Source organism: Choloepus didactylus, chromosome X (genome assembly GCF_015220235.1).
Source record: "Choloepus didactylus isolate mChoDid1 chromosome X, mChoDid1.pri, whole genome shotgun sequence".
NCBI lineage: Eukaryota > Metazoa > Chordata > Mammalia > Pilosa > Megalonychidae > Choloepus > Choloepus didactylus.
The window spans coordinates 1,461,059-1,487,865 of NC_051334.1; the positions used below are offsets into that span (position 1 = coordinate 1,461,059).

The 26,807-nt window shown below is 43.2% G+C and overlaps 1 protein-coding gene across 4 annotated transcripts in view; it reads left to right on the forward strand.

Annotated features, from left to right (window-relative positions):
* LOC119522832 (pseudouridine-5'-phosphatase-like) overlaps positions 1–26,807 on the forward strand; it is a 224,551-nt gene that overhangs the window by 82,498 nt on the left and 115,246 nt on the right. For 2 of the 4 annotated variants that reach the window (XM_037821499.1, XM_037821498.1), the window contains one exon: positions 6,286–7,763. The exons of the other annotated variants lie outside the window; for them this stretch is intronic. In XM_037821499.1, coding sequence (XP_037677427.1) covers positions 6,286–6,462 — 177 coding nt within the window. In that variant the 3' untranslated portion in view covers positions 6,463–7,763. Of the gene's footprint in view, positions 1–6,285; positions 7,764–26,807 lie in introns of those variants that run through there. 4 annotated transcript variants of the gene reach the window in all.

A 26,807-nucleotide genomic window follows, 5' to 3' on the forward strand; every position in this document is an offset into this window, starting at 1 on the left:
TAACCTTTATGCAGAGTTTCTACCCTGTCAAGCAGCTGGGGCTGCTTGATCTTGGTTTCAGGTTCAAGGTATGGTTAATTGAGGAATGGGGGGATGGAGAGTTGGATAGTTGGATAATATAAACAGAAGTACTAAATAATAACAGAAAATATATGCAGACTTCAGCAATCATTCTTACAGCATTACTTGAAGGTTTATCATTTAAATAAAGTTTAATGAAATACATATTCAGTCTTATTACATTGTGGAACTTATTTCTGGACAATTAACTAACAAAGAACATGGAGACAAATAAAACTTAAACCTTAGAATCAATCAAAAATCAATCAAAATTAAAATTTAAGACCCTTCTGAACTTTTGATGTCTAGCAATACAAACATTGAGTTTGATATTACAGAATTAATGCACAGAAAAAACCTGTGATAAAAAGTGATATAATGAAAGTTTTAACTAACCCATAGTAGTACAGTTGAAAGCTATTTTTAATGATTAGATTCAGATCATATGTGGCTTTCTATATGATGACTAGCCTTGGAATTGGGGTTGCTATGGGATATACTAAACTATACCTACATCTAATTCCAGGTCTTCTGCTGGGAGTCTTGAAAGTGAACCTTAAATGATTTTATATCAAATTTTGTGTTCCCCTAAACAAAAGAAAAAGTTTATTCCCTGGAGATAATATTGTTACAGTTGAAAATTCCACTAATCCAGAAAAGCCTACAATTTGAAAGACATACTTGTAGTTGTTTAAAATTTGTGACAAAGTGAAATCTCAAGTTAGACTGGGCAGTGTTTATGGTGAAGCACTGAAGTGAGCAGGATGCATGGTGTTGAAAAGTGACCTGGTACAATTCTTCCTTCATGTGGTCATTTTGATCTGTTTCCTCAATAGGAGAAAGGCGGGGAAGCACATGGAGACTCAGAACATAAGAATGTGTGGTGAGCTAAGCATTAAAACATCCAGAAGGAATGGCTGAGGTGGAGTCTTATGCCTTCTGATAAACATATCTGGAAAATGAATATAAAAAAACCATCAATGACCCCCTCCTTTTTTGAAAGCCCCTTAAACTTGGCTCCTCTCTCCTGGCTAACCTTCCGCCCCTCACCGTTCCAGGAGCTTCTTCCCTAGATCCTGTTCCTCTGCATGCTGCAGAGAAATGCTGGGGCTTGCCCAGGGTTCCTTCTCTGCTGTCTCCCTGTCTCTCTTCCAGCTGCCACTAAACTGTGGGGGCACCCAGCCACACCTCCAGCTCATAGCCACTACCCTGTGAGGGGATCTCCCACAAAGGTCTCCAGCCCAGCATGCCACAAACCAAACTCTTCTCCTCCACCAAATCAGTGGGGCCAAAACCCACCAAGTCAGAACCTTTGGAATCACCTTTTCCCACAGCCTTAATGACCATTTAACATCAAGCCCCTTTTGCTTCTTAAGTCCTTCTCTGTCCCCATCCATTTTTATTCTTTCCCCCTGTCAGCGTCAGATAGATGTTGTTACGATACTCCCTTCAACTAAAATGGAAAGTCTTAGTTAAAAGATGTATATCTGTAAAAATGAAAGTTCACAGACCTCTCACTCTCTTGGTGCTTCGGCTGTGCAGCTAGGGTTAAGAACACAGACTTGGACCATCCCACAGGCTGCTCAGCTTAAACATCTTCAGTCCCTCCAGGTGATAAGCCACTAAAGTGCTTCACCTCCCCGACAGTTAGAAATGCCATTCTTTCTAAATTACGTGCCTCGAGCTACAGTTTAATTAAGCTCATCTCCTCTCCTGGAGATGGAAATCATATATTTTTGCCTTCAGCTTGGCAATGAAAAGGGCACTGGGTCCTGGAGACCTGAATTCTGTTCCTGGAATCTGTCATCCGTGTGACCTTCAGCTCACCTTTCAACTTCCTTTGGCTGGGATTCCTCATCTGTAAATTCTTAGAAGAGGGCCGGATCTGCTGATCTCCAGTTCTGAGATTCTGTGTTCTGTGTTGCTCTAAGCCTGCATGATGAAGCCTCCACACCTTCATGATTTAGCAATTATTGGATGCCATGGCACACTGAGAAGGAGGATTAAAACTAGGCCCTGCCTAGTTACAGCAAGAAAAACACTCTGATGACAACCTTCTGGACCTGAAATCTGTTCTGGAATACCCACTAAATTGCTGAACAGCCATTAAATTAATTGTGATGATACAAAGCGTGCGCATCCCCACGTTTGTCCATGTGACTCTTAGGGCAGAGTGACAGAGCGGGCAGAGGTGGGAGATCTCCAGAGGAAGGAGGCCTCTTGGGAGTGTGTATGTGGCTGGCTTCCAGTACCATCCCCTGGACCAAGCCCCAGTATTCCCTGCTCCTCTGAAGGTGGCAGAAAGCAGGGATCAGTCTTCCTCTTGCACCAGCTGCAGGCTACCCTGAAAGGATTAGGATTTGCCCAACGTGTATCTCAGGAAAAGTTGTTCTGCTCGCCAACCTCTCCCACCTGCTTGCGGAGGCTGCAGTTCCTGTATTTGGAGGGTAGGTTTCTCTCCACAGATACCAAAATGCACACACATCATTCCCATTACACTTGTTGGTGTGACTGAGTATATGGCGAAGTGTAATCAGTCAGTCAAGGGTGGGAGAGGATGGGCAAGTCCCTAAGGTGAAGAAAAAGTAGTCCTTAAAAAGAAGAATGGCGGCCAAGTTCCACCCTGGTGAAACTTGTTTCACTTGAGTTGGGTTTGGCAGATGGAAACTGCACTGACATGCTGCGGTGTTTTCCATAGAAAAACATACTTCCTTCTTACTTCATGTGTGCAAGGCATTAGGACAGTGTTATTTTAGCTTATATCTTTCAACAGTGCTTTTGACCCTTGAGCCCTGTGATTAAAAGACAGCATCTTACTGGGTAACTTTTTGAGATTCATTATTTGGTGTCAATAGACAGAGAAGCCATGCTGTGAAAATTCTTAGAGCCTATAGGTTTCTCAGCACTGCTTTCTTTTCTTATTTAGTCATCCTCTTTAGAAGCACATTAGATCTTTGGAATCAAGGCATGTAGTCTAATTCAGACTTAAAAACCTTTTGAGACGTTTTTATAGATGCTTGAAAATCTCATCGCTGCTCGACTTGAGAATTCTAGTGCTTGTAAGGAGAACAGGAAATAACTGCCATCCCAGGTGCCACGGCTTCCCGAAGGGTCAGCTGCTGTCTGCAGACCACCTGACGCAGTGGAACAGAGGGAGACATGGAGCGGCTGCCTCCAAGCACACTCTGTCTTTGGAGTCTCGTTTTTGTGTTCCGCATTTGGCTGTTTGTTTAATGTTTGTAAAAACAATGCCTGTTCTTAGAGGCCTCTCGTTTCCATTCTCCTGTGGACTGCTCGCTGCTGCCAAGCAACCCACACTTCTCTTTGCTCCATTTTCTGCCAAATTTTCACCCTGGCCCAGCTCCAGGGGCCGAGTCTATTAACTTTTGATTCTTCCCATTCTATTGTAAATATCTCCAGTTCTCCAATCGAATTCTTGTTAGCTGATCTCAGGTGTGACAGAGTCCAGCCACTGCTGGTGAAAAGTGCCTTTTCAAAGCTGTTACGTGACATGACCACATGTGAGGAAGAAAACAGAGATTCTCTGTGCATTCCGCACAGTGGATACAGTCGGGTTTCTGCTCACCATGGCTTCAGTAGCTCAGGACAATATTGATGTCTTTGACCTTTCCGAGTAGTTAGCCTTGCAAGTGGCTTGAGTTCATCCAACCCAAGCCAAGTGGCCTGTCTTGCTAGGTTTTCCCCAAAGAACTTGGAGCGCTCAGGGTCTAACTCATGCATATTCACTTATTTCAAAATGACTTTCTTTTGATAAGTTAATACCATTTTCTTATTTTATCAATAAGTCTACTCTGCCTTGACTCGCTCCATTTTTGAAGTTCCCTCGGGACTTCTCTATTCTGTCACATTCATCTTATCCATTGTACGCACTGTTTCAGATATCAGTGCTGTCCTTGATTTCTTCATTCTAAAATTAGGTGGGGGGAATCAGGAAATGAAGACTGAGAACCCAATGAGCCAGGCAAGCCTTGAGAAACAGCAAACATTTCAAAGAGACGGCCAATGCCTGTCACTCGCACTGCTTCAGCGTCGTGGGCACCTTTCGTGCTTTCCCTTCTGGGGCTCCTCACCTGGGTGTTTATTTCCTGTCCATCTAAGTGGCAGCATTTGGAAAGCGTGATGAGCTGTGATTGGACGATGCAGAGTTCTCATCACATCGAACTCCAAGCTCCCGTTGAGGTGGTGCTAGCGTCTGGGATGATCGCTGGTTCTCTCTCTGAAGTATTATAGTTCATGAGCCTTCCATTTCCAGTCTCTCCTGCAGCCATGGGACTCTCTGGATGAGCCTTGTACAAACAAAGCATGGAAGCTGTCCACTGTGACTTTAGGCACGCAGAGATTACCCCGAGGGAGACACGGGATGTGGCCTCTGCCCCAAACACGTTTCATAGATGCACGGGTTTAGAGAACCTGATGGGTATTTGAGCAACAGAATGTCATTCAACATCTAAGAACTTTCTTATCTATGGGCCATCCCCCCACCCCCACCCGAAAAGAAAGAAGACATTTAGAATAGAGTCAGCTAATAACTGCAAATTGTAGGGACAGAAATATCACTAACAGGTCGTCTCTGAGTCAGATAATTGATAAAATAAAAGTCTGGGTGGGCTGAGTGGACTCATTTTCTTCCAAGATGGAAACCAGTGTCTAAGGTGGAAAGCAGAGAGCTTAAAAAAAAGAAGAAGAAGAAAAAACAGAGGGCTTGAGAAGTTGTCAGAAAGAAGGCAGCGGGGCTCACCGTTATGCTTCGCCCAGGACTGTCCCACTTCTGATCTTGGAGTCCTGCCTCCTGGACAGCCCCTGGGATCTGGGCAAGTGGAAGAGTTGGTCCCTCTCTGAGGTATCCAGCACCCACGTTATTATGGCATGTGGGCAGCACACTCATCAGTCCTGCTCTCAGCCCTGTGCAGCAAGCGCAAAGATACCTTAGTCCCAGGCAGAAGGGAAGGAGGGAAGGAAGGAAAAGGTGTCAACTCACAGCTGACAGTGCGTGTGTTTGTGTGTGTGTGTGCACGTGTGTGTGTGCACACACGCGTGCTTCCACTAGCATCCTTGAGCACCTCTGAGCTCCCCAGGGCATCAATTGTTCTGTGCCGGATGCTCAGTCAGTGGGAAAGTTCATAATGAAAGGCAGAGGGATGAAGGACCCAGGAGAGGGATGAGAGGATGTCTGAAAGGTGCAAGCATGACAGCCCCTTGCAGAGAGCAGTGGGCACAAAGACAGCGGTTCATGGTGGTGGCAGGGCCTCTCTCCCTGGCCAAGGCCTGCCCAGCCATCTGCTCTCAGGAAAAGAATAGACGAGCTGCTTTTCACATGAAGCGTGTGGTGATTCCAGCAGTGCAGGGAAACTATGGGTGCGTGCTTTCCTGAGATGGGGGTTCCAACAAAGACGGCACACTCGGATGGCTCTTGTTTCCCATTGGAATACATGGCAGGATTTCTGGATGGTGCCCTCGTCCCAAATTTCCCGCAGCGTTGCTTACGTGATGGGGCACTGACAAGCTTGCAGATCAGTACAGAAAACAAATGCCCCATTTTAAATGTGGGCATCTGAATGCAGACAACACAGGAGGTTTTAGATGGCCATTGTGCTGTAATCCAAGCAATAACATGGATTTACATGATAAACTGAAAGAGATACTGCACTCTGAACTAAATCCAAATCTTTGCACTAATGAGATTTTTGCAGCATAACATTGGCACACACAGGAACTAAATTTTTAACTAAAACACCCTAACCATTTAATTTTCAAACCACAGCACATAAAACATGAACAGTGCTGAATTTATTTTGCATTTAAAAAGCATGATTTTTTTTTTTTTTTTTTTTTTTTGGTTACAATTTCCTCTCAGGCTCTGAATGTTCAATTATTGATCGAATAGATTTTATGATTTGAATAAAATAAAGTTCTGAACCGAGAGGGTGGCTTTGCCATGCTGCTGCAGTATGGCTCACTAATGCTCTGGAGGTGGTAGGAATCCCTCTCTCTAAAGTAACAGTGGGGGTCACCTGTAGGAATGCATACAGAATGGTGCGCACCTCTGTCTGCAGTTCCCAAGTTAGAAAGCCACCGCCTTATTTCTGTCCGGCTCTGCACACTGTCAGAGCCCATGAGGATGACAGTGGTGATGATAAAAGCTCAGCGGAGACGCACACCTGCCTGAAAGGCCGTCCTCACTTTCTTTCTCATCCTACCCCACAGTGCCTTGTGTTTGAAGACGCTCCCAACGGGGTGGAGGCAGCCCTGGCAGCTGGCATGCAGGCGGTCATGGTCCCCGATGGGAACTTACACCAAGACTTGACACGAAAGGCCACCGTCGTGCTCAGCTCCCTGCAGGACTTCCGGCCACAGCTGTTCGGCTTGCCACCCTATGAGTGAGAGTGCCACCGCTGCCACCGTCCCCGCCCTCCCCACCCACTGCCCTGACCCGCACCGGTGAGGAAACGATGCCAGCCGCTGGATAGCTCCCGGAGTGCAGGCTGTCCAGCCGTCCCGCCTTCTCACAGCCCACCTCTGCCCTGGCCCTGGGGGACATCCAAGTCCTTGGGAAGGTCACCTTCCTGGCTGGGCTGGCCTGGCCCACTCTAAAGTGTTGATAAACCCTCCCTTGACACTTGCAGGGAAGCAAAGGAGAGAAAGCCCAGAAACTAAGATCAGTCTTGAATTACCATTGGGATAAGCAAACTGATTCCCTGTGCTAAAGTGAATATACACATGAACATATACATATGTACATACAGATGTGTATATGTATGCATTCTCATGTGTATATGTCTGCGGGTGTGCATGTATTGTAAAATATGTGTGTATACTTATAATTTACTTTTCCAAGACTAAATGACACACTAATTTGTGTTCAATTATTTTCTTTTTAGTTTGTTAAACACTGGCTGGAAAATGTAAAATATGTATACATAAATTTATATGCTTTTATGTGTATGTATATGTACACTTCATTCTCCTCAGCACCTATCTTAACATGCAGTAGCAGCTGATAAAAATGAGATGGTAATTCTTTTTGATTTATAATCTCACTGAAAAGTCATGTTATTGATGACACCCAAGAAATCATTTCCTTATTAGCAAATAAAATTCTTTTTGCTTCCCCAAAATGTCTCTTTGGACTTTTACACGGGGACCAACTCTGAGCCATATCATCAATAGTTTCCTTTTAGTTTGAACATAACTCTAGCATAGGTCTTATATCAACACCCTTATCCATACTTGAGAATGTTTACTACCTCAGAAAAATTATCTTCCTCCTTTAAGAACATTGGTTTCCTGAAACATTCTTTGATGGAAATGTGCTTTTCTTTCAGAATGCACGCTTGGTAGGACCAAGCAACAGTTTATTTGTATGACACTTGAGTGATTAGCCCCTTCTTATCAATTTGCTCAGCCTTTGGGATTTGTTTCTAACATTTCAGGGGAAAAAGCGAAGATGGAGGAATGGGGAACAGGGACCTCAGAGTGTTCTGTCTGGGCCACCCTTCTGGTGTTCTGCTGTTTATTCTGTTATAGAAACTGTAGTGGCTCACGAGCTCGACTGTCCGGCAAACTCATTTCGGCATTTCTTATGGCCAGTGCCCATGCCTGCTCTTTGGATTGTCCTTCCAACCAGTTGCAATATCTTACCAGTCCCCTCACTTATTTTGTGAAATAAAATCATTGACACATTATATTTGTGTGTGAGTCGTGATTTTATCTTTGTAAAACATTTATCCTTTAACAAATGTAACTAACAGATGTGAATAATTGGCTTTTTTTTTTTTTAACCGAGACTGGACTCAAACTGTGAAATGATAATTTATATATTTTAAGCAAGCCGCAGTGCCCTGATCTACAGTGAGTGAAGACTCATTGAAACAGTCACTTGTTCAGTTTGGTGTCTTATTCAACTAAAGTACTTCAGTGGTTCTTTTCTAAACATGAGACCATTTTGTGTGAATAAGATAAAGAGGCTTAATACAAACTAAATGACATAGATCTCGATCAGGATAAATTTTCTCTTGTGCAAACTTTATCTGAAGTGTGGTGGTGTTAGAACCTTAGCCAAGGCTGCAGCTAAACTCTCAGACTTTTGTACAAACGGAAACCCCAGTGCTTGCCAAAGCAGACATGTTCTTCTTTATTCTTCCACATTGGCATTGTTGCCTCAGTACCTTTTAGTGGTGTTATTCCACTGAAGAACTCATTGATTTCCTGGAGGCGTAATAATGAAAATTCAGACCACAAGGTACTCCTTCCAAGAAAGTGAAAAGAATAATTGTCATACTTTCTTAGCTCTTTTAAAGTGTTCTCAATTATTGTCATGCATTGATCAATAGAAATGATAGAGTTTTAGGCCCTAAGTAGGAACTAATGTTTGGTTTTACATTATACACCCTTAAAAGGACTTGTAGCATTGACAACAGAGACGGCACTATATCAATCACCTCTTAATTCCACTTACATGAAATGTACACAACACTTTTCAGACATTACTAATTACTTCTTATTAGAGTTTTTCCACCTAATAAGTCCTCAGTTGGAGTTCAGTGATTCTGAGAGAAAAAAGATGTGGAAGACACCTGTTTTACACTTGAAAGAACCCGTTTATTAAGGATAGGAATTATTTCTGCTATGCATCAGTAGTCAGTGTCTAGATACAGGACTGCAGTTCACATTCCTTTGAATATAATTGACAGTTTGTTGCTAAATTTGGCATGTTTTGAGTGGTATTTCCAATTCTTAAAATCAAACTTGTACATTACCTGAAAAATAATGAGATTTCGCCTACCTATAGTAGCGCCCTGCTTAACAGTTTCTCTTGTCTACACTGCCCTCTATTTGTATACAGGATAATGTCCAAAACTCCAAGGCCTGATATGAAGGCTTTCTGACCTAAGTCTATCACTGGCAATCTCTAGAATTATTTTCTCACAGAAGAGAGAAACGTTGAAAGAGGAAGGGATTTGAAACTAGACAGACTTCAATTCAGATCTCAGGTCTGCTACTAAGTAGTCAGGTCACCTCACTTTACCCCTTTCAGCCTCAGAGTCTTAACCTGTGAATTTGGGGGGGAATACGTAATTCATAGTGATGGTCTGAAGACATGAGTGAAGTCACACATGGTATGAGAATGCCTAGAGCATAATGAATGACTTTATCAAATGGCCACTACCATAGTTACTATTTCAAAGTCTGTGTGGTATTACCCACTAGTTTTTAGAAAATGCATAAGGATATTTGTTGATTGAAGTACTCACATTATTTCTGAAAGAACATCTTCAGGGTGCCTCTAAATAGGCTGGTTTCCAGTAAGGCTCTTCAACAGATACCGATCTTGGACACATGAGCGCCTGACTTGATCTCCTTTATTAGCCACGGCTGTTTCCATTGGCTGTAACTGGTTTTATCAGAAAAATCACCATCCACCTTGCACTAATTCAAGAACCATTTATTAATTACCTACACTGTGTTAGGCATTGTAGGCATACACCATGAATAAGAGCATACCTTAGGCTATTTCTGTCGTTAAACTTTAACAGAAAATGTTTGATTTGGTTTCCAGATCCTTTCTCAGCACCGTGGTTAGCGCCCAGGCTACAGGTCACCAGGACAGGTGGAATGTGAACGGGAGAGAGGATGGTATGGGCTGCTCTGATGTGATCACTCCTTAAATTAGCTAACATTCTCCACTTGCCATTTGACCCACGTTGTTTTTGAAGGATTAAGTAGTTACCTCCCTCTTCCTGATTGTCAAAGGATGGCAGATGCCTCTCATGAAGTTGTTTTGAAGCTGTTCTCCTAATATTAAAGCATTCCTTTCCCTAGACTGCCGATACCATGATGCCAAGGCCGTGGGATTCTACAACAGTGTGCATGAAATGAGTGTTTTTACATTAAAACTTGTCCAATGACTTACCAAAATGTTACCGTATTTCTGTAAGGGATAAAAATTGTTTAAAAAAAAACATTTAATCATCCTCCTATCCTCCAGTTTCTTCTTTTAACAGTCATTAGGTCTTGGTAAGCATTCAGTTATATATCTTGACGACTTAAGCACCTTGTCAAAGGGATGTTGAATTCAAAGACACTTAAAAGTCTACTACAAAAAGATTGGTATGCTGTCCACATTAAGAGTCCTAATAAATTAAGAGATACTTACCTAATATGATTAATTTGTAAACCAATAGCCAATACCATACTTAATGGTAAAATCGGCATTTCATTGAAAAGTCAGAAACAAAGCAAACAGAAAGGATTCCCACTTCCCATAAACCTTGGCCATTGTTCTAGAAGTTCCAGTCAATGAAGAACAGCACTTAACACTTATATATGTGGGCTCATGGTGAAAAATTCTCTGTCTGAAATGTCTTTATTTCACTGCTCTATAAATATGTTTTCCCTGGATATTGTAATCAGGTTTGAGCATAATTTCCTTTCACCATTTTAAAGTACGCTTGTCTGCCATTCATAGTTTTCATTGAAACTCCAGCTGTCAGTCCTGTTCCTATACTTTTGAAGGCAACCTTTCTTCTTTTCTCTAGCTGCTTCTAAGATTTTCTTCTTGGTTTTTGGTTTGCTGAGGTATGTCTTGCTTTGTTTCAGTCTTGCTTGGAATTTGTAGCCATGATTCTGTGGTCTGTTTTATGTATCACTAAACCTTCCAGTCATTATCTCCACAAATATTGCCAGGCTCACCACTTGGGGTCACTTGCCTATAATTGAAGACAAAAAGGTAAATTCTCAGCTGTCCATGTAATTAGTAGGTTGTGCTCAGTTGTGGGTCGTGCCACCAAAGGACAAAGACCCAGAAGCTCTGGGGCTGAGGACCCTATTAACCATCAAACAGAGCAGGGCCAGTCTGGCCAGAGAGCATCATCACCTCAGAGCCGGAACATATATACCTTGTCCCGGTTTGCTAATGCTGCTGCTATACAAAATACCAGAAATGGATTGGCTTTTATAAAGGGGGTTTATTTGGTTACAAAGTTACAGTCTTGAGGCCATAAAGTGTCCAAGGTCAACAATAGGGTACCTTACTGAAGGATGGCTGATGGCATCTGGAAAACTTCTGTTAGCTGGGAAGGCACGTGGCTGGTGTCTGCTTAACTCCCAGGTTGCGTTTCAAAATGGTGTTCTTTAAAATGTCAGAGTCAGCTTTCAATGGCCATCTTCAAGATGTCTACCTAAGCTGCAGCCAACATCAGGGGTCCACAACTCCAAGCATCTCAGAACCAAGCCAGCTAGCATCTGCTCCTGTGTGGCTCTTTTTAAAGTACTCCGGTGATTTAATTAAGACCCTTGCTGAATGGGCGGTGCCACACCTCCATGGAAATAACCTAATCAAAGGTATTATCCACAGTTGGGTGGGTCACATCTCCATGGAAACACTGAATCAAGAGGTCACACCCTAATCAGAAAGATTAATCAATCTGCCCCCACAAGATTGCTTTAAAGAACATGGCATTTGGGGGGGACATATTACATCCAAACTGGCACACACCTACAATAGCCTAGCCTTTTAAATTAAGCCAGAATCCAGGCACACTGGTTGCTATCCAGGAGACCACCACATCAGGAATCCAACATACCCACGGTCAGAAATCCAAGCAGCCATTGAGGGCCAGGAGATCTGCAGAAATGGAAGGCCTAGGACATCGCACCAGCAGAACCGGTGTCCCTGAAGGAAACCTTGACTTCCCTTCTGCTCGGGGATATGTGCTCTGCTTTCTATGAATCAAAAATCTATACGCTCCTGCGAACCAAGAATCCATATGGTTGCCAGCCTCTAGAAAAGCGCTTACCAGGGAAGAAAGTCAGGGCGACAGACAGTTGCTGAAATATAAAAAAACTCACGGAAAACATTTTTAATTAGTATAAAGTATTCACATATGCTGATCTCTTGAAAATTGCACAGCACTCTATTTCTGCATAAATAGGTCATCTAGTGCTTGTCACGTTCTCTTCATCAGCCAGGCACTTTCTATTTATGAGCATATGTCCCTGGGCATTCGCTTTGCTCTTTTTGTGTCTGAGTTCCCACCTCATCATGGTCGAGAGTCCCCCAACATCCCTGTGTCTGACCTCTGAGGAAACTGAGCACAGTTAGGTGGCATAACTTGCCCAAGATCACTCACTTATTAAATGGTGGATTGTTAACATAAGTTCTGTCCTCTTCACACTCCAGAAAACTTTTAATTATTTGCAGCCGTATAGTCCTTAGGCATTGGGCAAGCAAACTTTTCCTAGAAATTAGAGTAGAAAGAGTGTTTGTTGGGCTTCCCAATGTTGGTTTCTTTTTCCTAGGAGAGACCTGTCCCCTGGCAGATCCTGCTTGGAGCTGTGTGTCCTTAATACATTTGAACATATATCCCCGCTGTTTAAGACTGCACAGCAAGCACATTTCTAGTTTTGCTGCCCTATCAATTTTTTTAAGAAGACTGTTTCCTTTGAACAAGTTCATGGTGCCTACTAATTGGGGAAACAGTAAGCTCTTGGGATGCTCCTGCTTATCTGTGTGTGAGACAGTTCCCTCATTGCTTTGGCTTCCTCCTGCCTCTGGCAAACACTACAGAATGTCATTTCTGAGTAGTCCTTTGCAAATGCTCATCAGCCTTCTGCAGTGAGCTGTTTATTCTCTGCTGATTTCCCTTCTAATGTGCGGTTGTGTTTATGAAGCATGTTATTAGCCAGTTCAGTTGAAGACTGAGTCTGAGTCAACAAAGATTTACATGTTGTTTGCAGCCACGGTCTGGGTTCCTGAAAGTCCTCATATCCCAGGCTCAACCTTCCGAACGAATTGCCTTCTGATTATTACCCTGTAGTGTTTTTCAGCGCCTCTCGAGGATTATAATCCAGGGCCTCTCCTCACTTGCTTCTCTCCCTTAAACTATTTCAGCCTCAGTTTTTCCAATTCCCTGCCTTGATTTCTACTCTCCAAACTGGTAGTTCTCCTTACTCTCCCATCCCAGTAAAGGCCAGTGATAACACTCCAACCTGAACTTCGGTATTATGGAACTCATCCTTGAATCCATTGGCCAAATTGTTCCAGGCTCCTGATGCAGGTTCCAGACATAGATAGGTCTGGGTATGTCTTCTGACTGCCCCTCTCAATCGTGTGCTGTCCACTCCTTCGCATTATCTGCCAACGGTCAGCTGCTCTGCTTTGACCAACACTTCCTTGAAGGGATAGCTCAAAACGTATCCTGAGGGTTCTGGAGAAAAAGCTAGCACCCCCCCCCCCCCCCCGACCTCCGTGACTGGTCTCCCAGTGTTTATGGAGAGCCCCTCGTGTGCAAGCCACCATACCTGGCAGTGGGTGCAGGGGTGACAAGATGGGCATGGCCCACCAAGGTGGGACTTAGGGCTCAGAGGGAGACACATTAAAGGATCACGCTTACTGATGCAGTCCGTCTTTCGCAAAGTCAAAGAACAGGATCTAAGAGAGAGCAGCAAGGGACACCTAATTTAATTTGGGGCTCGGAGGGTCAAGGAGGACCCTACTGCCAAAGTGGCACTGAAGGTGAAATCAGAAAACAGTAAAAGTTAGCCTGGCCAGTCTCTTAAAAAGTAAAACACAGGTCCAGCTACTCCACTCCTCAGAATATACCCAAGAGAAATGATGACATTTATCCACCCTGCACTTTTCATAGTAGCAGAAAGGTGGAAAACACCCCAAGTGTCCATCAACAGATGGATGGATCAACCTATTGTGATGTTGTATCCTTGCATTGGATTATCATTCGGCCATGAAAAGGAAGGTGATTCTGATACATGCTACCATGTGGGTGAACCTTGAAAACATTGGGCGGAGTGAAAGGGGCCACATGCCAAAGGTCACACTTGTATAATTCCATTTCTATGAAGTTCCCAGAATAGGCAAATCCATAGAGACATGAAGTAGATTAGATGTTGCTGAGGTCGGGGACAGGTGAGTGGGGAGTGACTGCTAATGGGCAGGAGGTCTCCTTTTGGGCTGAAGGAAAAGATCTCAAATAAGATTGTGGTGATGGCTGCACAATGCTGTAGATATAGTAATAACCATTGCATTGCACACTTAAAAGGGGTGGGTTTTTGGAAAGTAAATTTTATACCTGAAAAAAACCCAAAAGTTAGCCTGGCAAAGAGTGTTGTTGGCAGAGGAACCAGGTCATGTAGGCTTTGCATTGAGGAAGACAGTGTGTATCACTGGAATGGAAGAAGCAAGGAGAGGAGGCAGGTGAGGCCCCAACTGGGAGTGGGCTGTTCTCCAAATCTCAGATTTCACTCCAGGCACAAGGGAAACCCTCAAAAGATTTTTGCACCAGATTAGCACTTATTTTTTAGAAGATCATTCTGTCTGCACTATGGAAAATTGATTGGAGGGAGGCAAGAGTGGGAACAAGGCGGCAGAAAGGAGAGCCTTTGCAGTGGTGCAAGAAAGGAATATTAATGGTTTGGATGAGGACAGTTAAGAAAGCAAATGGACGCATCTCAGCAGCAATTTGGAGGTAGCCTCAGAGGGACTTGGCAGTACCCTGAGTGAGGGTGCTGTCTGAAGATGAGATGGGGAGGGGAATTGGTTCCCTCTCCATCTCACACGTCCTCCTCTGTTAAGACCCAGCCTCTCCAAAAGATGCACATTTTCTCCAAGCCAAGGGTCTGCTGCACAAACTGCCAATGGGGAGAATTGACCGTGGTACCCGGGTGCTGAAGGCAGAGAGGGTTTCCTGAAGGTAGGCCAGGCAACCTGCAGGCCCTGCTAAGAGGTCGAGCAAGATAAGTACAGAGAAGCAGACATTGAATTTGGCCACACATTGGTTATCTGTCAGGGAAACAAAGACACCTTGGAGAGGATTAAAGTGAGCAAGTAGAGGTGGTGGACTCAGAAGACCCTTGAGAGTTTGCTGACAAGGGAAAGAAGAGTACGGAGCCGTCTCTCATGGCAGGGCAAAAGGAGTTCTACAAAAGTAGGTTGTCTCTATTGAAGTTTGGTGTGCCTGGAATGAAAGATTCAAAGAGGGTGCTAGGAGGAAGTCAGTCTTCTGAGAGCCACGGGGTAAAGGGCCTTGTAAAGGAATCTGAACTTTATTCTAAAGATAATGAGGAGGACTTTAAATTTCTCTTTCAAGAAATGCACCTTAGAAGGAAAAAAAGGTGAGAGCAGGCTTCTAGGCGGCTGAAGGTAAGCTTAGAGGAAAGAACTTCACAGGAGTGTGTTGGCATTTCCCCGTTAAATCCATTTAATCCTGCAAGTCAAACATGGCCAAATAACTGAAGGGCTCTTGAATCACCTTCCCTGGCTCTTTGGGCTCCACTCATCACAAGAGATGTTTACAGACATGCTAACAAAGCAGCCACGTGCTCCTGTGATTTAAGCACCTGAAAACACTTCTGATCCCAAACTCCCCCTTCCTGCACTAAAGGAAGTTCTTTCCTGCTCTCCATTTCCGCACTAAATTCCACAGCGACATTGTCAAATATGCTAATTAATCCCCTTTTCAAAAATGCAAACTCCCCTCTTAACCTATTTAATCAGATCACTTCCTTCTCATTTTTACCTGAGCACTTCTATAAGAGGGAATCAAATTTTGATGCAGGGAAGAGGGCAGGGAAAGAAGAGGCAAGTTCAAAGCCAAGTACTTTTGAATATGCAGCACAGTGGGAGAGGAAGTAGGTTTGAGTGGCACTTCATAGGACATTGGAGACTTTGAGGGTAATAGGCATAAAGAAAGGGGGAAATGGGCAACATGCTGGCAGGTAGGGAAGGTCAAAGAAGGAGGGTGGCTGTAGGCATTCCTGATTTCTCCTAGGTCTGCCTCCTGTTATTTAATTGTTAGGTGCAGGTGGGGACATGAGGCTGTAAAACTCAGCTGAGCTGTCACACACCTTGCCTGAATATCAGGAGAAGCTGGCATTGTTGTTCAGGGTATAAGAGTATGTGGTTGGCACTGCTTTCCCAAGCCCTTAATTTTCCCAACTTAAAGCCCACTGTATTTGCAAAGCCAGCAAAGCCCCCACTGTGTGCACCACAAAGGCAGCCAGGACTGGTTTGGAGTGGGGCGTGCCTTGCACTCTACGTTTGCAAGGAGGCAAATCGCCCAGACCTCCCGCAGCCCCCTCCTGGGGATGCTTCTCCAGGGCAGCTTCTCCACGTATCCAGCTCTGCAGAAGCTGACTTTCACCTCTGTCTTCTCAGCACTGGGCATCCATTGGGTCACAGTGTCCTGTCCAGACTCCACACTCTGTCATGGACAGATGCCCACCTCTGGGAGAGAGTAGATGAGGGGTTGCTGGCTGGACTGGCTGTCCAGGGGAAGTGGGGATCTGGCCAACCCTGCAGCCCGATTTATGAGGATGGCCAGGGATGAGAGGCAACGCAGAGTGTAGAGCCTCAGGTGCCTGAGGTTTCCTTCTATGCTGAATTGATCCACAATTTTTGTATAAGATGTTATATTTTGAAATGGCAGATGTGTGTGGGATATCTTGTGCTTGTCTCCTACTTGTCCCCCCTACTGTCACCTGTGAGGGTCAGAGGGGTGAGCACACAGAAAGAAATCTCCCTACAGTTCACAGTTTGGATTGCAATGGTTAGTATTCCTAATCCTAACCCAAAGGTGCTTGGTGGCCTGGAGGAAGTTTATAAAAGAGACATCATTCTGTACCATTTTCTCCGCTGACCAGGCTCAGAAGTTACCCACAAGAATGCCAATATTATACTTTCCCAAAAGTATACAGTTACCCACAGCCAGCAACCACAAAGACTGAATTCACCGCAGGGCAGTCATTTCCAAAATAACATTGTTTTGCATTATTTTATGAAAGCCCTGTGTTATAGTTTGTTAATGCTGCCAGACTGCAAAATACCAGAAATGGATTGGCGTTTATAAAAGGGGGTTTATTTGATTACACAGTTATAGTCTTAAGGCCATCAAGTGTCCAAGGTAACACATTGACAATTGGGTACCTTCACTGGAGGATGCCCAGTGGTGTCCAGAAAACCTCTCTTAGCTGGGAAGGCACGTGGCTGGCATCTGCTTGCTCCCAGGTTGCGTTTCAAAATGGCTTTCTCCCAGAACGTTCCTCTCTAGGCTGCAGCTCCTCTTCAAAATGTCACTCTCAGTTGCTTTTGGGGCGTTTGTCCTCTCTTAGCTTCTCCAGAGCAAAAGTCTGCTTTCAAAGGCCATCTCCAAAATGTGTCTGTTAGCTGCAACTTCTCTTTTAGCTCCTGTGCATTCTTCAAAGTGTCCCTCTTGGCTGTAGCAAGCTCACCCCTTCTGTCTGAGCTTATATAGTGCTCCAGTAAACTAATCAAGGCCCATGCTGAATCGGCAGGGCCACACCTCCACGGAAATTATCCAATGAAAGATCTCACCCACAGTTGAGTGATCACATCTCCACGGAAACATCCAATCAAAAGTCTCCAACCCAATCAACACCAATATGTTTCCTGCCCACACAAGACTACATCAAAGAAAGGGTGTTTTGGGGGACATAATACATCCAAACCAGCACTCCCTGTTATAAAATAAATTTGTGCATATGAGATGCATTTTCAAATAACTGATAGTAATAGGTACATCAAGTCCACTATCCTTTTAAAAATGTCTGTTGTGGAATATACAAAAGAAAACTGATACCAATGAAAGGCAGTGGGTTCTCTGCCCAATGTGCTCAAATGACCAATTCTTGAGACCCCAGGGTTTCATAGAGAGAGAAAATTTATTGCTAGGTTCAAAGCTGGAGACCAGATGGCCTATTGGCTTAAAAATCTGTCTCCCCAAACTAGTAATTCTGATTGTTTTATGGTATCAAAAGATGGGCAGGTTTAGGATAATGAGCACAATGTCTCCAGAGGATGTAATTAGAGGTGGTCTAATTATTGCGTGTTCCAACCCAGCTCTTGAAGGGCTTGGGTCGATGCAGCCCTAAGGCACACAGTAAGGCATGGGTTTACCAGGACTTACAGGCAGGAGAGAGTTCTTCCTGGCAGTGGCTTGCTGGAAAAGGGAAGGCAGTGCTCCACAAGGGTGGTGGTGTGAAGGACAGCTTAGGAGCGTTTAGGACAAAGACATTCCATAGGGTATGAGAACAGAGTTTTAGCAGAGTCTCGTGACACAGGGGTCTGGAGATTTGAGAGGAGAGTTTCAATGCCTTGTTTGCCATCTGTACATACTTTCTTCCCTGAGGAGATCTGATGACCTTCAGCCTCTGTCCCAGTCAAGAACGCTGCTACGTGCTGTGGGGCCTTATTCCCTATTAGGGAGGGGGAGCCCGGGCCCCGAGTCCCCACACTGAGGTGTGCAGATTGATCACATGCTTAAAGTCATAGAGCATATTAAGAAAGTGGTTATCATAATATGATGATGGGCATTATTTTTAATATTTTAATGAGGTATAGGTCACTTATAGTTTCAAGTTTAAGCTAGTGTGCATGTCAGGTGGGCGCATTTTGGTTGGATCCAGTTTCAGTTATCAAGATAACTTTGGAATTGGGATGGGTTAGTTCTAGGCTGACCCAAGGCCCTTCATTAACAAACACTGGGAGCTGTCTTTTGTGATCATAAGATTCTAAAGTTGGAAAACTGGATAAAATGAGTACAAGTGAGGGTCACTCACAAGGTTTTTACAGTCACAAGGGCACAAGATAAAGGCTGTACAATCATTATCAGAGATCAAGGCAGCTGGATTACAGTTCAGAGATTTCAGGTATTTCTCTCTGTCTACTCTAATATACAAAGCATTGAAAGAGAATATCCATATAATGATTCAGTAATCAGAATCATTCCCTAAATCCTAACTTCTTGGTTACAAAACCCTCCATTAGAAATAATGGAACAGTCTGAGGAGAGAAAAACATTCATCCCAGTGGAATTTGCAGCTGTGAGTTAAGCATATGATATTTTTCTCCTTTATGTATGACTTTTTCCTAAATTGCCTTATTTTTAGTTAAATATTAGTCTATTGAAAATGAAGTTATTTAAGAATATGTAGTAATTCCTTCCCGACTGTAAGAGCATGGCATTTGAGAATATTGGTTTTTCATGATTTGAACATATTCCCCTATCTACTGAACTACAGTAGTAGAAAGAGACCCCCCTCCTTTTAAACTGTTTCTTTTTAGAAATAAGCTGGCTATCATAAGCAAGAGGTATAAAACTAACATCTTTCTCTAATCTCTTCTCAAAAATCCACACGCTTCACCTAATTTTAACTATTTTGTAAGGTAATCTTAAACACCATGAAAATAAATAGAAGCCACTCTGTGTTCACCCCCAGGGCTCCAAGGATGATTTGCACAACAAATTGAAATCATTCTTCTTGTATTGCCAACAGAAGTCAAATAACCCAGATGCTCCTTTCCCTGCGAGTTCATGTAAATCTCCGCTGAGCTCATCTGGCTCTGCAGACTTGCTGCACCACAGCCTGTCGAGCTCAAACAGGGAAAATGCACTCTTCAGACAAAATTGGAAGGAAAGGGAGAAAGAAATTAAGGTTAAAAGGGGAAAAAATATATATCCTTTGGTATACTTCAACCAAAATAAATTAGAGAAAAGTGAACATGGCTATCTCTAAAGCAATCTAATTATATATTGAATTAAGGAGAAATTTTTATAGCTCTGCGCCATCGTTCTGATAGAAAGACTTAAAGTTCTCCATCAGGTTTGTTCCTGCAGCTCCGTATCCTCACCGAGAGTATTTCTGCATAGACTGACCTCATGTACCATTAAAAATGGCCAGCATCATCCTAAAGATTTTATCTATGCCCTGTCCCCATGACTTCTTGAATATAAGTATGTTGAGACATTCTCTTCAAAGTCTTTCCTCCCTCTCTCTTTCTCTCCCTTCCCCTCTTCTGCCTTTCCCCGTCTCCCTCTCTTTTGACACCAAATTCATTGAGGGGGATGAAGAACAGATTTAAAGGAAAGAATTGAATTTTCAACTGGAAATGCTAGCGTGAACATATTTTTGTCCCATTTCCTCTATGAAACTAACCCAAAACAACAAAGGTAATAAGAAACACACAAAGGAAACAAATGTTATATTTGATGAAGCGAGGGATCACCTGTAACCCTGGACTACGATAAACAGGAAGACGACCAGGTGCCTGACAGATTGGCCAAAGGTGACGGAGGACGGCAGGGGAAGATTCCTTCCTCTGGGCAAATCGGGCAGGGATGACAGAACTCAGGTATCCAAGTGGGTGGCACACACCAAGGGGAAAACCAACCATCCATTGCTTGAAGGAGTAAGGTGGATTCACGAGGTGGTTTCCAAAGCCTCCTTGAATCATACTTAACTTATGGCTTGGGAGGAAGATTGTATAAGAAAGCAAGCAAACAGTCTTTGTCCAAACAGTCTGTAGGTTTGGCAAGGTCGAGGAGAAAACAAGAGGTGACACATAGCCTTGCAACTGCTAATTCTTGCTTGGTAAGTCAAGGTTAAATAACCACATGAAAATATTCTTTAAAATGCATGGCCTCCTTGTGAGCCAGGAAGACTTCCTGCTTCCCTGGAGAAGGGTCACCCCCAGGTCAAGTGCAGTTGAGAAATCCCAGAGATAACAGCCTGGATCTCAAGATGACCATCCCTTAGCTCATTCTTCTGCCCCCTACCCCCAAGTTTTGATGCAAGTAGCCAGTCCAAGAAAAAATCTCCTTTAATGATGAAAAGTAATACTACTTGAAAGAAAAAAGCGTGGGGGGGGGGGGTGGGGACGGGGAGGTGTCAGCCAGTGGCCTTTAAAAGGAAGATGCTTTAAGAAAAACATGATCGATGAAGACAGAATGATTATACCACAGGCAGCTAAAAACCATGAACCAAAATATCGCCACAAAATCAAAGCAATTATAGAATATACCATTTCTCTGAGGCATATTTTCAGAAATAAATGTGACAGAGCAAAGTTATCAAAGGCCATGATAGAAGGAATGAAAAGGAGCTGAGATTCCTCTAAAAGTCTTCTCAGGAATATGAAAGACAGTTTTGAGAAAACAGCATGTGAAATGGAAAAAAAAAAAAGTAAAATGATATTAGATTTTATATATGGTAACAGAATAAAAAATTAAAAAAAAAAATCCATGGAACTACACCACACGAACAGTGAACCCTAAGTTAAACCATGGATTATGGTTAATAGTACACTTATAAAAATGTGCCATCATCAGTTATTACAAACATTCCACACCAGTGCAAGGGGTTGGTGGTGGGGTGGTATACGAGAATCCTGTATTTTATGCATGATTGTTCTGTAAACCCACAGCTTCTATAATAAAAAAAATTACAGGAACAATATAGTAGATATGGAAGACTGAGAGAGAGGGAGCTGGAATGTCTATAAAAGTGATGCCCTGCAGAATAGAAAAATGAATGGAACAGAAAGAAAATTATTCAGTGATATCATTCAAGGTAAAATTCCCCAAATCAAGGAAAATTTGGATCTGCATCCAGGAAGAGCACAGTGAAACCCAGGACAGTGTTTATATGGAACAAGTAGCAAAGAAATGTTCTAGTAAATTCCGACAAACGGGAAACATAAAATGCTAGAAGACACTGGAACAATACATTGAAAGGTCCACGAGTTCTCACCAACAGCCTTAGGGGATGTACTTTCTTATTGGAGTATAGGAACATTAAACAGTTCTGTAGACTAAAGCACAAGTCCCAGTAAGAAAGAAGCCCTGTGATAAGGAGGGGTGCGTTTAAACACTGAACAAAGTGAGCAGTTTCACTGCTGTCATAGGGTGGGTTTGAAGAGGATGCTTTGGGGGATGGCAGACATGGTGGGCTCTGTGGGCAGGAGGGTCTCAGCTGGGGCTCAGCAGCTGCGGGAATTTGAGAGGGAGTGTTCCAGGGAGCAAGTACGTGAAAACAGATGTGCAGAGGTGCCCGGTGAGCCAGGAGGGAAAACTGTCTGAGAACAGGAGACGGAGAAAGGGAACTACAGATCGCACTAAGAATAGGAGAGTTGGTTGTGGCCAGTTTTCATGCCACAAAAGGTTTGGACCTTGCTTGGAAGCCCAGGAGGAAACTGTGAAGGGTTCTGAGCTGCAAACAGACAGTACAATTCTTAGAAGATTCTAATAAGCCAATATTTTTTACTCAATACATCACATTACTACTTGGCCTAGCTTCAAAATTCTGTCCAAATGGTATAAGCTCTTTTGGAGGAGCACTGGCGTGCTCTCATGCAAAATGACAAAAGTGTGATTTGTGCGTGTGGTTATAAAGCTCACCTGGGTATTATTTGTTCCTCGCAGTCTGCTGAAGACCCAGGTGGCATCAGCTGCCGAGCAGGAAGGCCACGATGAACTGAAGATGTTTTTAAACAGAAAACAGATACTAGGTTTAAAGACACAGAACAAAGCAGGAATCTTATCTGTTTACTCTAGCTTTAAAGTGGTGTTACTTGATTTTTCTGATGTTTCCACTGAAGCAGTATTTCTTTAAACTGGATACATGAATGTTGATATTTTTAAAATTTTAATCCTGGCCTCATTTCACAGGTGCATTGTATGTATATTCAAATAAACATTTTTCATTCATCCATTCATTCATTCAACAGTAACTTGTTAATAAAGTCCTTGATTGAAAGCAGTTTATATTATTTTTAACCAGTTTTTTTTGATATATATTCACATACCATATAATCGCCCCCAGGTATACAGTCAGTGGCTCAGTTGCGTCACATAGTTGTGCATTCATCACCACAATCAATTCTAGAACATTTTCATTACTCAAAAAAAAAAAAATCTTATACCCCATCTCCCCCCCACCCTCACCCATTATTGACCCTTAGCATTGGTCTGGAACATTTGTTACTGTTGAAAGAATATTAAAATATTACTGTTAACTTAGTCCATAGTTTGCATTAGATGTATATTTTCCTGTATACCCTCTATTATTAACTCCTTATGATAGTGACATACATTTCTTCTAGCTCATGAAAGAACATTCTTATATTTGTACTGTTAACCATAGTCATCATCTACAACAGGGATCACTATATTATACTGTACCATGTTTCACCCTTCAGCTCTCCTTCTGGTGACATATGTGACTCTAAGCTTCCTCTTTCAACTACAATCACCCTCATAATCCAGTGCTGTTAATTACACTCACCTTAATGTGCTACCATCACCTCTATCCATTGCCAAACATTTAAATAAACCTAGTTAAAAATTCTGCACACATAAAGTATCAGTATTCTCTACCCTGATTCTGTCTCCTGATAACCTATATTCTAGATTCTAATTCTATGAGTTTACTTATTATAATAATTGGCTCATATTAGTGAGACCACACAATATTTGTCCTTTTGCGTTTGACTTATTTCACTCACCATAATGTCCTCAAGGTTCATCCATGCTGTCGCATGCATCAGGATTTCATTCCTTTTTACCTCTGAATAATATTCCACCACCTGTATATGCCACATTTTGTTTATCCATTCACTGGTTGATGGGCACTTGGGTTGTTTCCATCTTTTGGCAATTGTGAATAATGCTGCTGTGAACATCAGTGGGAAACTGTCTCTTCATATCCCTACTATCAGTTCTTCTGATACCTAGTAGCAGGATTGATAATTATTTATTTTAATTAAAAATAGTAGCATATATGCATGCTTTTTATCTGAGGAAGTGAAAAAAAACATGCATGCCAATAGACTATGACAAAATCAAGAAACGATGATGTAGTGGGGAGTTTTGTACATTATATTTTAGGTGCATTAATATTCAGAGTTTTTTTAAATCATTTTTATGGTAGAATATAACATATATACATAAAAGTGATAACTTTCTAAGTAGTTAGAGAGCAAATTTCAAAGAATGTTATTGGTCAAAGAGTATTTAATTCTCAGTGTATTTAATCATGATATTTATTTGATTATAGTTTTAAACTGTGAGTTTATATGTTTTTAAGGATGTTTACACCCCTTAATTCAAACTTTCAAAATAATATGTAACAAAAATGTTACTGTCCTTAAGTTGAAAATGGCTTGTGTCCATCAACATAATCTAGTTGAATCCATAAAGAGATGATAATATTTTTGATATCTAATAACCTCTTTATTAAAAAAACCCAACATGCATTCCCTAATAAAATTAAAATTAAAATACCATCTATGTTGATGGAAAACTAGACCTGCTGATGTGAAAAATGAAAAACCCAGTTGGAGGTTGTAGTTTATCATAAGCAACGAAATGCCAACCCGTTGGCTGTGAGCTGTTTCCTTTCTTTTCTCACAGCCCAGTCTCCAGAAATTTGATTTTAAAGAGAAAAAAAAGGGGAGCGGGGGGGGCAGGACATGGGACACGGCTGTGGTTTTACAGCTCTTCCCATATATACATGTGTATGTATATTACTTTATTTGCAGAAATTGGAGCAACCTATAAGAATCACCCACAAGACCCCACAACAATAACTAGACCACATCCAGAAGAGATGTACGTGCTGACGTTCTAGGCTGGAGATGGCATTCTCTCCTCTTTTGAATTCCTTCCCTATATACAGTTGTGTGGTGATGACATTGTTATGATCCTATTGGAAGCCCCCAAAATGATATGTGAACTTTTCACACAAAAGTTCTTACATGGGTGAATGCAGAGAATGCCTTTGTGCTGCTTGCCGGCTCCCCTCACCACTTCTTTTGGTTGGGACGGTTCAGCCGCAGGTAACAGACCACCTGATGTCCATCAGCTTAAACCACGTGGACCCTTGTCACTCAAATAAGAATCAGAGGGTTGGCTGGCTTCTGCTTGGTGGATTTGATTGCCCAGTGTTGTTACAAGAGGTGCAATTCTTGCCTTTTTCTGCTGTGCCCTGCTCGGCTTTGGCTTCACCCTGGTCAGGGCCAGTAATGGTTTCAGATGGCTGCACAGCCAGCAAAGCCCCTGCTCCCTGGTTCCCTCCAGCAGGAGACAGGGAGAAGGGCAGGAGGTCCTTGGCTTCCGTCTGATGGGGCCAGATCCACGCACATGGTAACCTGAGCTTGGACGACAGCTCGGGTCAAACGCTGGCCCCTGCTTGGCCCATGGCACCCAGGCTGCAGCTGAGGATAAGTTCAGTCACCTCTGAGTTACCTGTGGGAGGGATGGGAATCTGAGCACCTGGGCTTCTGTTCTCAACTCAGCCGTGTTTAATTGAGAGTGAGGTCTGCGCTAGGCGCTGTCCCTCTCCTACCCTTCCCCCACAGAGGACTCACAGCATGCTGACCTGGATGCACAGCTGCCCTGCTCCTTTTTCTTGCGTCCTGCTTGGGCAGCCCGGCGCCATGTTGCTTGTTTGGAGTGGAGAATGGAACAACCTGATGGCATGTGTCTGTCACCACCACTACTCAGGCAAATGGAGAAGACCATGCTAAGGCAGCAGCTGACTGTGCAGCCGCTGCCCCTGTGTGCTCGTCTCACAAACCAAAGCCCAAAGGGACCAGACTGCCACCTCCCCCAGCCCGGCTAACTCCTCGGTCAGGCCCACAGTTCTCTGTGGGAACCTGTGGAGTGGCTAGTCTGTCTGCTGTGGGTTCTCCCTAGATTGGGCATGCAATCTCCTCTGAGCCCAGGAAGTGTGAGACAGACTGAAAGAGAAAGCAAAAGAGAGGGAAGAGGCAAGAGGATAGAGGAAAAGAGGTTAATTCCAGCAGCTTCATTCTCATCTTCTCTCTGCTAGTCTATTCCTCAAATCACTTTGACATATTTTTACCAACCCTTCCTATACACCAAGGGTACTTCATTGAACCCTCTCAACAATGCTGCTTTCCCTGCTCACAACTCACAACCTTGAGGTACTTCTATTCACTGCTTCCCTAACTTCATCTGTCCTGATCCATGGATGCCAATTTTTCAGCCTCAAAGAGAAACATAAAGACTATGTGTAAATGCATAGCTATGATAGTCAAAAGATGTGAAACTGACAGTGGGAATGTATGCATGCTTTGATCCTATCTACACATTTCAGATGAAGAAAAGTAGTCTGGTTTAACCCTGGTTAAACTGTCTCCATGTCTCACCAGTCTGGAGGTTGCTGAGTCCCCTCTTGACTCAACCATATTCAACCAAGAGTAAGAATCTCACAGGAATAGGCATCCTTGTTTCTCCAACTTTGATGGCAATGAGGAGTCTTCTTCATGAGAAATCCAACCTAGTTTCTCTAGAACCACACGGAGAACAGGAAATATGTCATCTGCTCTGTAACAAGCTCCTGTTTCAGGCCCTGCTACAGGCGCTGCTCCCCGGCCCCCCAACCCTTCTCCCTGCCCCATAGCCCACACTCCCGCTCTCCTCCAATTCCCCCACTCTTAATTTTACCTGCAGCAGGCTCACCTGGCTGGTACCTGGCTGCTTTGGTCCTTATCCATAAACCCTGGAAGGGCAGCAACACATTTCTTGCTTGACGTAGAGTTGGGAATGCCCCAACTGTGTCCCTTCACTAGTTTGAGCAGAGGGAGCAGGGAGGACATAGAGTGTGGTTGACAATTTCATGTACCTGTCATAACATCTCTGATTAGTAAAGCACAGAGCACTTAGTATTGTCAGTCTTTTAAACTACAGCCTTTCTGGTGGTTATGAGATGAGGATCCCATAATACCCTTTGCATATCCTTGATGACGAATCGCTTCTGGAAATTTGCCATGCCTTGCAGCACAGAAAACCATTCCATTTGTTTAACTCAGAATTTTCTAATTTCATGTCATCGTGGAACTCTTTTATCAAGCAGCTTCTATTAACTTGCCATGGGACAGAGTTTGCAAGTTGTAT